The following is an 11,290-nucleotide window of genomic DNA, read 5'->3' as shown; positions in this document are numbered from 1 at the left end:
TATCAGTAGGTGGACATTTTGGAGATAGTGACCATAACTCAGTTAAATGTAGGAAAGTTGTGGAAAGGGATAAGGATAGGCCAGGAATAAAAGTTCTAAACTAATTTATTAGGATAAGATATTTGTGGCCCAAGTTGCCTAAGAGTAGCTATTTGATGATAAAATGTCACAGATATTTAAGGTGGTAATAGTCCAGGGCAAATATACTCCTCTAAAATGGGTGACATCAAGACCAGAGAACCTTAGACACCAAGGGACATAAAGGTGGCAGTAAACGCCGAATAGAAATTTATGTCAGGTATTAGGAGTTCATTTTGGCAGAGTCGCAATAAGAGTCTTAAAAAGGGCAGGAGAGGATTGAATAAAGAAAATTACGAAAGCTGAAAGAGTGCAAGTTGAATAAAGGAAAATACAAAGTTTTTTTGAAAATATATATAAAGAGCAAGTGAATTTTTAGACAATAACTAGGATCCATTATGGCCAATGGAGTTAATTTGTGAGTGGACCTGAAAATGTGCACAGAGCCTGAATGAATAGTTTGCATTAATGTTCATAATGGAAAATTTTGCTGTAGGTATAGAAATCAGGTGGATGACTGTGAAACATTAAAAGAGATAAACATAAGGAAAGAGGAGGTACTAGCAGGTTTAGCAGCTTCAACAATGGATAATTCTTCAGGCATGGAGGAAATGTATCCCAGACTCATGTCAGCAACAAGGTGATAGCAAAGATCTTGGCTCTAACTTTGAGATCTTCTTTGGTCACATGTCAGGTGTCAGAGGACTGGAGGATAACTAACATTGCTCCATTATTAACAAAAGGAAAGTGATAGACCAGGAAATTACAAGCCAGTCAGTTCAATCTCAATGGTGGGAGGTTACTAGAAAGAATTATGAGGGATTGAATATATCTGCGTTTGGAGAGACAGGGATTAATTAGGGATAGTCAGCAAGGATTTATTATGAGAAGGTTGTATTAGAAAAATTTGCTCAAATGTTTTGAGGGGGAAACTAGGACCGCCGTTGAAAACAATACATTTGGTATGGTCTACATGACTTTAGCAAGGCTTTTGATAAGCTCCTCATGGCAGACTAGTCAACAAAATAACAGCCCATGGGATCCAAGGAAAAGATACACATTGGATCTAAAATTGGCTGAGAGATACAACACAGGGGTGATGGTATTATTTTATTTTGACTTTTGTTGAGGTTCAGCAGGGCTCAGTGTTGGGGCCTTTGCTGGTTGCAGTGTATATTAATAATTAGGACTTAAGGGTGTACTTGCAGCACATGTTCTTCAGTATAGTGGTAAGCACTGAGCAGGATCTTTGTAAACTGCAGAGCTGTGGCAACTCACAAGAAAAGTGTGAGGCAATATTCTTTTGAAGGGATAACATGGCAAGGGATTACATAAATGGTCAGATCCTGGAAAATACTGAAAATCAGAGGGACTCTGGCATGAATACTCACAGATCCCTGAAAGCAGAACAGGTGGATAAGGTGGTTAAGGATGCATATGAGATATTTGCCTTTATTAGTTGAGACATAGAATGCAAGGGAAGTGAAGTTATTTTGGAATTGCATAAAACACAAGTTTGGGCACAACTGGAGTACAATGTGCAGTTCTGGTCACCACAGTATAGCAATAATGCACCCAAAAGGGTGGGGAGGAGACTTGGCAGGACGCTGCTTGTACTCAACGGTCTGAGCTCAAAGGAAAGATTGAATAAACTGTGGTTGTTTTCCTTGAAGTTGCAAAGGTCAAGAGGGGACTAAATAAAGGTGTCTGAGAGCTATTGATAAGATAATTAAGAAGGCACTTTTTCGCTCAATGACCAGGGGGCATAGACTTCAGGTAAGAGGTAGAAGGCTAAGAGGATAGTTGAGGAGAATGTTTTCACATGGAGAATGTTGGGTGTTTGGAACTCATTGCCTGAAGGGATGGTTATTCAGGAAGTCTTGAAACATTTAAGCAGTACTTAGATATTTGCTTGCGCTGACATAATCTTCAGGGCTATGGACCAAGAACTGGAAAATGGGATTAGCATAGTCAGACCTTTGCTGATGGCTATAGGTATGATGGGTCAAATTTCTTTTTCTGTATTATATATGAGTTTATCACATCTTAAATTTGCCCTTGCAAATGGTGTTGAAATGTTTGTTTCCATGCTGAGGATTCATATTTTTCACAAAAACTTTAATTGAATTAACTTTATAAGTCATAAGTGTAACATGCTGAATGTATTCCGTTCCCACACAGCTATGGAGACACTTTACCTGTTTATCGATCATTTTATTTCAGCTTGAATCTACAATTTGCCCATAGAACAAATTTTTTAGCTTGTACAAAACACTGAGCTGATCCTGGTCAATTCCCAAGAGGAATAAAAAGAGCTCTCACTGTGAGCTTTTCTGCCTTGTCTCTTTGGCAGCAAGACTTTGATGTAGGAAGAGGAGGAGAGAAACACAATTCACGGAATAGAGAATTAGACAAAGAGAAAAGATGAAAGTTCAATTTATCTTCTTGTGATTTTTATTGGTCAGCAAAGATCACCATGTGCTTGTTGGTGTTTGCTCTTCACTTTGTGCAATTAAAATCCCAAATCCCACCCCTACAACTAAACTGACAATGTGGTTTATACTGTTGCTTCTCACATGTAATATTTGCTTACACTAATGGTTCCCAAACTGTTTGTGGATGTTTGGATCATTATATTTGTTCAGTGCACATTCTCAATCAATATTTGCAATGGTCAACTCTGGGAAGCTCTCATCCATCTTTTGTGTACTTCTCAAGTAATGAGCTTCAGCATACATTTTAATCCTCTGTACTGTGTTAAAGAGCTAAAATTGTTCAATACTGGACAGTGGTGATGACTCATAATGGTAAAGGTGTGGGGACAAACATTTTAGTAGCAAATCATTATAACCTTAGGTCTATCTTGTATGATGTTATTTTTGGTTATGTAAACAGAAAATGTTAATGTAATTCATAACAATATCATAAACCATATACCATAATTGTCAAGGTTTTGTGTTTGCTTTCTAAAAAGACTTTGACAAGCTTATCTATGAGAACAAAGCTGAAAAAAAGTCCTAAATTTGTCAAAAAATTAATAAATTATTAGGTTATACTACACAATATTTTCAATTATAGGTTTAACCTTTATCATAATATGCTAGTAAATCTGAAAAACCCACTCCCAGTCAGTTTCTGTATAAATTTTACCTTTCAGTTGTATGTTTTTTTAAATCAGGTGCATTCCAACCATTCATTCTGAGAACGTTTTAACAAATGAAATAGGGAAACTCATAGTTCCATGAAAGAGTGTCTTGTACAGCATTAAATGAATCGTATTTCCAGAAAACAAAGAATGTACTTAAGGTTTAAGGAACCCTGCAGAATTCCATTGTCGTTTAGCTGAAATGTTCACTTTTGTTTCCCATAGGTAGCTGTCTATTAGACCTTGGTTAAAAGATAAGCTTTTAAACTGCTTTTTCTTTGATGCAGGGTGGGCAAGGGAAAACTGAATGGTTTTTTTAAGATATGATAAAGATATTCAATATTTCTTAATCAGGAAGAACTTGCCTGATCAGTTGCATGGGGACATTTCAAAACCATTGGAGAGACATGCATAATGATGATTGATCAATATGTAAAGGTGAGCTGGATGTTAAATTCAATTCAGTGTAGTTTCAACATTCTGGCTAATTAGAGCTGTACTTTCAGATACCACCATCATCATTACATCTGAGGTTAAAAACTCTGTGGAAATTTTATGTAAGTCCACTCATCCAGCACTGAGCAATGCTCATACTCCAATACACTAACAACAGTGTGAATTTATCACCACACTAGTGTCTAGCTCTGTCATTTTAGGACTGTATATCACAACCATAAGCTCCCCATATGGCATAAAATTATAGATGCAAAGTTGCGAAATGTAGAAGATCATGCCATCCATATTGATAAAACACATTAAAGGAGTCACAAGATTAATGGGGTAGAGGCAACTATTTAAATAACAATTAAGTGAATAATTCCAATCAACATGAACATTTTATTGTTTTTTGCTTTGTGACCCTTTGAGGGCTGTAGTATGATCATTTCACTCGAAATAAAAGGAGTGGAGCAATGAGATTGATTTCAAAGTAAGATTGTAATAACCACAATTTTGTTTCTAGACTGAAAAAGGACTGTGAAAAGAAATACCTTGTTGCTCATCTTGTCTTTTAGTCCACATTTATGATAGTCCACAGTGAAAAGTTATAGAAAATATACATCTTTTTTGCAGATATGGGGTAGACATCAGGTGATTTACAAAACGAAAAAGGTTCACACTTAAAGGGTTAAGTTATCATTCAACTAAGAGTTGCATCCTAACACTCACATTAATAATCTTCAAAACACTGTTAAGTTCAGCAACATAGTTGTGTACATTAAGATTGCTTTTCAGTGTAAAAAAAATGCAGATGTTAACTGTACAGTTGTCTTAAAAGCAGTGTAAAAGGTCATTGGATGGATATAAGCTCCACTCTGTAGCCTCTCATGCTTCCCCAACCCACACAATTGTGTTGCCTCGTATAATGTTGGATATCTCACAGTTCAATTTGTTTTGTCTTGCACCTATGATGAACAGGGAATCCTTAGATGGGGTAACAAGGTGCTGTCCAAATAGGCCACTGCCTACTACTACCCTGTTGATGCTATTCCACAGCCAGTCATTCTGTTCAATGGGATCCTTTACACCCCTAATGATGTTAACATTGCCCGTGGAGAGCTCCAGAAATAGCAGGTCTGTTTGAAGACGAGAACTAGCATAGATGTAGTATTGGTTGGCTTCCGTAAAGGATGGCTGAAAGATCACATCAACAATGTGCAGATTGGTAGTAATATCAAAAGTAGACTTGATCTCACCCCGATAGCTAATAGACTGGACTCTAATTAACCCCTTGCAATCATCTGTGCTGACAAGGTAGTGCCCGTCAGGGGAGATGTATGGAGTACCTGACACTTCATCATTGTATCCGATTAGAGAATCAGTGACACTGTCTAAGATGATCTGTGGCTGTGAAATTGAACCATTTGCCAGACAATTAATAAAATAATAGCCACCCAGGTGAGTATAGGCCATTGCCTGTGGAAAGCAGCTGTAGTTTTTCAAGCTGATTGTTTTAATGTAGGCCATAGTCTCGAGATCGATTTTGTGAAGTACTGCTTCTGATTTGTGAAGAATAAATCCAAATCTAAAATAGAAAATCAAAACACAAATTGATTCACGAATTAATCATTTAAGTAAAATAACAGCGAGAATGTAAGCGTACGGAGAGCTGAATTTCTTTGTTTATGTTAATTAGCTGTCACTATGGTAACAAAGCCATGGGAAATCCTGTAAAAACATGATTCTTCTGTAGTCTCCATGGCTCTTCACCACGGCTAAGGTTCTCTGGGCAAGAGAAGCTGTTTCTGCTGCCCCCACACTCCATGCTTGTGCGCTATCATCCCTAATATCAACAAAAATTATAGCTTGAAATTGCAATCTAATATGGATAAGAATTATCGTTTGGGTTTACTTTTATTTCTATTCTGTGATGCTGCAGTAAGAAAGGAGACTCATCAATTAAAACTCAAGGATCTAAACATGAAGTGATTGAGTGGACAAAATATTACTTCTTTGATAAAATTCTTTGTAATTGGTTATCTTACAGGTTCTTCCTTGCTCTCTAAAATAACTTCTCTCTGATAGTAGGCTTAACTGAGAGATTTTTAAATAGTAAAATCATAGAATGACAGAATAATTAAAACATAAAACATAAAAGGAAACCATGAGTCTCATCTTATTTCAACTTGCTCTTTGAAAGCTAAGTCACACTTAGTCAATATCTCTACTTTTATCCATAACCCAGTCAATTTTTCATGCTTAGTTAAGAAACTATTTACCGAATCTGCTTTTACCAACTTCCCATATAAGAAATATAGAGGAACAGGAATAGGCCATTCAGTCCTTCAAACAGCTTTGCCATTCAATGTGGTTACGGCTGATCATTCAATTTAGTATCCTGTTCCTCTTTCTCCACATAGTCTTTCATCACATTAGTTCTAGAATCTATATCTACCTCTTATCAATGTCTTGGCATCAATAGTTTCCTGTGGCAGAGAATTCCACAGGCTCACCATTCTCTGGGTGGAGACATTTCTCCTCAAGAATAGCAACAATTTGTATCAAAACAGTTCCTTTCATATAGTAAAGACATTCTAAAGTGCTTCCCGGGGTCAATATGAAACAGTATGACACTGAAGCACTTAAAGAAATATTAGGGTTGCTGACCAAAAGCTTTGTCAAAGAGATAGGTTTTAAGAACTGTCAAAGGAGGAAAACAAGGGAGAGAAGTGTAGAGATGGAATTCCAAATATTGGAACCTAGGCAACTGTAACCATTAATAGTGCAGTGATTGAAATGAGGGATTACTCATTCACTTGATGGGAAGTGGGCATCGCTAGCTGGCCAGCATTTATTGCCCATTCCTATTTGCTCTTGAAGGTGGTCGTGAGCTGCCTTCTTGAATCTTGAGTCCATGATTGATACACCATGGTGATAAGGAAAGAATTTCAGGATTTTGAACCAGCTACAGCGAAGGAATAACAATATATTTCCAAGTCAGGATGGCGAGTGGGTTGGAGGGGGATCTTGCAGATGAGGTGTTCTTATGTATCTGCTGCCCTTGCCGTTCTAGATTAAGTGGCTGTAGGTTTCAAAGGTGCTGTCTGAGCTTTGCTGCAGGTTTTGTGTTTTGCTCAGAGGGAAATGGTAGATGGCAGTACTCCCATGCTGCCATTATCCCTCTCAATGGCACAGGTTGCAGGTTTGGAAGGTACTGATGATTCACTGCAGTTAGCTTGTAGATGGTACACACTGCTGTCACTGCAGATCATTGGTGAAGGGAGTGAACATTAAAGGTGGTGGATGAGGTGTCAATCATGCAAGCTGCTTTATCATGGATGGTGTCAAGTTTCTTGAGTGTTACTGGTGTTATACTCATCAAGGTATTCCATGGCATTCCCGATCAAAGTTATTGTAGAATCTCCAGGATGTGTCATGGCTACATGAGGCTGATCCAGTTCAGTTTCTGGTCAAAGGTAAGCCAAGGAATATTGATAGTGAAGTTTCAGCTAGAGATGCCATTGAATGTCAAGAAGAAATGAGTAGTTCCTTCTTGTTGGAAATGGTCATTGCCCAGTGTGAATGTTTCTTGCCATGAATCAGCTGAGGTCTCAATGTTCTCTAGATCTTGCTGCATATTGACAGATTGCTTCAGTATCTGAGGAGTCATGAATGGTGCTGAACATTGTTCAATTATCAGCAAACATCCCAATTTGAATTGTAAGATGCAATAATGATTGTTGATAAAGCAGTTGAAGATAATTTGACCTTGGATGCTGCCCTGAGGAATTCCTGCAACTGTCCCGGGACTGAGGTGACTGACCTCCAGAAATCATACCTACCTTCCTTTGTGCCAGGTATGACAGCAGCTAGTGGAGAGTTTTTTCCCTGATTCCCAATGATTCCACTTTGGCTGGAGCTCCTTTATGTCATAGTTGGTCAAATACTACCTCGATAACAAGGGCAATCACTGTCACTGCACCCGGTTAGGGCAAGAGCAGGAAAGATCTCGATAATCTCACATACCAGGAGCACGTTATAATACCAAGCCTAGAATTATTAAAGGCATGGATAAAATTAGCAGCAATAGAGAGTCCGCAATGGAGCATTTTTGAGTGAAATTCTAGAGATGAAAATAGATGTCCTTTAGTTGTCATGGAGAGTGATGGTGTTCAGAGAGCAGAGGTTTCAACAGGAACTAAAGACTGTTGCTTCAGTGTACCCAATATTTAACCAGAGGAAATTCCTACTGATCTAGTTCTGACTGTTTGACAAGCCTTATGAAAATGCAGGGACATTGGAGGGGTTGAGAGGAGTGGTGGTGTGGTGGTGCTGGATGCCACTGTATATCCTTGAAATTGACATTGTACTTGTGGATGATGCCACTAAGGAGCAGTGTATGGATGAATAATAGGATGGGATGGATAGGTCGTCGAGGACATAGAACATAACAGGGCAGTACAGGACCTTCAGTCCTTGATGTTGCGTCGACCTGTGGAACCAATCTACACTATTCCATTTTCATCCATGTTTATCCAATGACCATTTAAATGCCCTTAAGGTTGGCGAGTCTGCTACTGTTGCAGGGTGTTCCACGCTCTTACTATTCGCTGAGTAAAGAAACTACCTCTGACATCTGTCCTATACCTATTACCCCTCAATTTAAAACTATGTTTCCTCATGCTAGCCATCACCATCAGAGGAAAAAAGCTCTCACTGTCCACCCTATCGATATGACTCAATTAAATCACCTCTCAATCTTCTTCTCTCTAATGAAAACAGCCTCAAGTCCCTTCACCTTTCCTCATAAGATCTTCCCTCCATACCAGGCAACATCCCAGTAAATCTCCTCTGAACACTTTCCAAAACTTCCACATCCTTCCTATAATTTGGCGACCAGAACTGTACGCAATACTCCAAGTGCGGCCACATCAGAGTTTTGCATAGCTACAACATGACCTCATGGTTCCACAACTCAACTCCTCTACTAATAAAAGCTAACACACCATATGCCTTCTTAACAACCCTATCAACCTGGGTGGCAACATTCAGGGATCTATATACATGGACACTGAGGTCTCTCTGCTTATCCAAACTGCCAAGAATCTCACCATTAACCCAGTACACTGCATTCCTGTTGCTCCTTCCAAAGTGAATCATCTCACACTTTTCCACATTAAACTCCATTTGCCACCTCTCAACCCAGCTCTGCAGCTTATCTATGTTCCTTTATAATCTGCAACATCCTTCAGCATTATCCATAACCGAACTTAATGTCATCCGCAAATTTACTAACTCATCCTTCTACACCCTCATCCAGGTTACTTATAACAATGACAAACAGCAGTGGCCCAAAACAGATCATTGCAGTATACCACTGGTAACTGAACTCCAGGATGAGCATTTCCCAACAACCACCATTCTCTGTCTTCTTTCAGCTAGCCAATTTCTGATCCAAACCTCTAAATCATCCTCAATCCCATGCCTCTGTATTTTATGCAATAGTCTACAGTGAGGAACCTTATCAAATGCCTTACTGAAATCCATATACGCTACATCAACCACTTTACACTCATCCATCTGTTTGGTCACTTTCTCAAATAACTCAAGGTTTGTGAGGTACGATCTACCCTTCACAAAACCATGTTGACTATTCCTAATCAACTTATTCCTCTCTAGATGATTATATATCTTATCTCTTATAACCCTCTCCAACACTAAACCCACTATCAATGTAAGGCTCTCAGGTCTATAATTTCCAGGGTTGTCTCTCCTCCCCTTCTTGAACAAGGGAACAATAACATTTGCTATCCTCCAGTCTACTGGCACTATTTCTGCAGGCAATGGCGACACAAAGATCAAAGCCAAAGGCTCTGCAATCTTCTCCCTGGCTTCACAGAGAATCCTCATATAAATCCCAACTGGCTCAGCAGACTTATCTATTTTCACACTTTCTAGAATTGCTAACCCTTCCTGCTCGTGAACCTCAATCTCAGCTAGTCTAGTAATCTGTATCTCAGTATTCTTCTCAACAACATTGTCTTTTTCCAGTGTGAATACTGAAGAAAAATATTCATTTAGTTATTCTCCTAACTCCTCGGACCCCACCCTTAGCTTCCCATGACTGTCCTTGATTGGCCCTAATCTTACTCTAGTCATTCATTTATTCCTGATATTCTTACAGAAAGCTTTAGAGTTTTCCTTGATCCTATCCACCAACGACTTCTCATGTCTCCTCCTGGATCTTCTTTGCTCTGTCTTTAGGTCTTTTCTGGCTAATTTATAATTCTCAAGCGCCCTAACTGAGCCTTCACGTCTCATCCTAACATAAGCCCTCTTCTTTTGCTTGACAAGAAATTCAACTTCTTTAGTTAACCACAGCTCCTGCGCTCGACCATTTCCTCCCTGCCTGACAGGTACATACTTATCAAGGACCCGCAGTAGATATTCCTTGAATAGGCTCCATATTTCAATTGTGCCCATTCCCTGTAGCTTCCTTCCCTGTCCTTACCATTCTAAATCTTGCCTAATTGCATCATAATTGCCTTTCCCCCAGCAATAGCTCTTGCCCTTTGATATATACCTATCCTTTTCCATGGCTAAAGTAAATTTAACCAAATTGTGGTCACTATCACAAAAGTGCTCACCTACCTTCAAACCTAACACCTCACCGGGTTCATTACCCAGTACCAAATCCAATGTGGCCTCGCCCCTTGTTGGCCTGTCAGGAAATCTTGCGCACATTAGACAAAAACTGTGACCCATCTAAAGTACTCGAACTATAGTATTTCCAATTTCTCTCACCCCTATCCAGAATCATCTTTGCTATCCTTTCCTCTATATCTCCTCTACATATTTGGAGGCTTATAGAAAACTCCCAACACGGTGATCTCTCCTTTTGTGTTTCTAACCTCAGCCCATACTACTTCAGTAGATGAGTCTCAAACGTCCTTTTTGCCACCGTAAAAGTTTCCTAAATAACAATGCCACACCTCCCCCTCGTTTACTAACTTCTCTGTTCTTACTGAAACATCTAAATCTTGGAAGCTGTAACAACCATTCCTGTCCCTGCTCTAACCAAATTTCAAAAATGGCCACAACAACGAAGTCTCAGGTACCAACCCATGCTGCAAGTTCACCCACCTTATTCTGGATGCTCCTGGTATTCAAACCACCTTCCTGCTTGCTGTTGCACTCTTGCGACCTTGAAAGCTCACTACTCTCAACCTCCTGGACACTGGAACTACAATTGAATTAGTAAACACCCCCAAAGAGCATTAGCCAATGGTCCCCCCCAGGATATTGGTACCCCTCTGGTTCAAGTGTCGACCATTCCGTTTGTAGAGGTCCTAGCTGCCCAGAATGCACCCCAATTTTCCAGGTATCTGAAACCTTCCTTCTTGGACCATTTCTTTAGCCATGTTTTCAACTCCTCTTTCTCCCTATTCCTCGCTTTGCTGGCATGTTGCATGGGTAACAAACAAGAGATCAAACTCTGTGTGGTCTAGCTCTAAGCTTCCATCCTACCTCACTGAATTTCTGGCTTAAATCCCCACCCCTCTTCCTACCCATCTCATTGGTGCCTATGTGGACCATGACTTGGGGCTGTTCCCTGTCCCTCTCAAGGAT

General features: G+C 39.5%; 1 protein-coding gene across 1 annotated transcript in view; it reads right to left on the bottom strand.

Annotated features, from left to right (window-relative positions):
* Positions 1–4,546: 4,546 nt before the first annotated feature.
* The window catches only part of LOC132823080 (follistatin-related protein 5-like), a 377,005-nt gene continuing 370,261 nt past the window's right edge, over positions 4,547–11,290 (bottom strand). Inside the window, exon 15 of the mRNA XM_060836620.1 lies at positions 4,547–5,246. Within this exon, the coding sequence (XP_060692603.1) occupies positions 4,547–5,246 (700 nt within the window). The remainder of the gene's footprint in view (positions 5,247–11,290) is intronic.

Source organism: Hemiscyllium ocellatum, chromosome 16, assembly GCF_020745735.1.
Source record: "Hemiscyllium ocellatum isolate sHemOce1 chromosome 16, sHemOce1.pat.X.cur, whole genome shotgun sequence".
NCBI lineage: Eukaryota > Metazoa > Chordata > Chondrichthyes > Orectolobiformes > Hemiscylliidae > Hemiscyllium > Hemiscyllium ocellatum.
The sequence above is the reverse complement of the archived record's forward strand: the minus strand, read 5'-3'. Positions and strand labels throughout refer to the sequence as shown.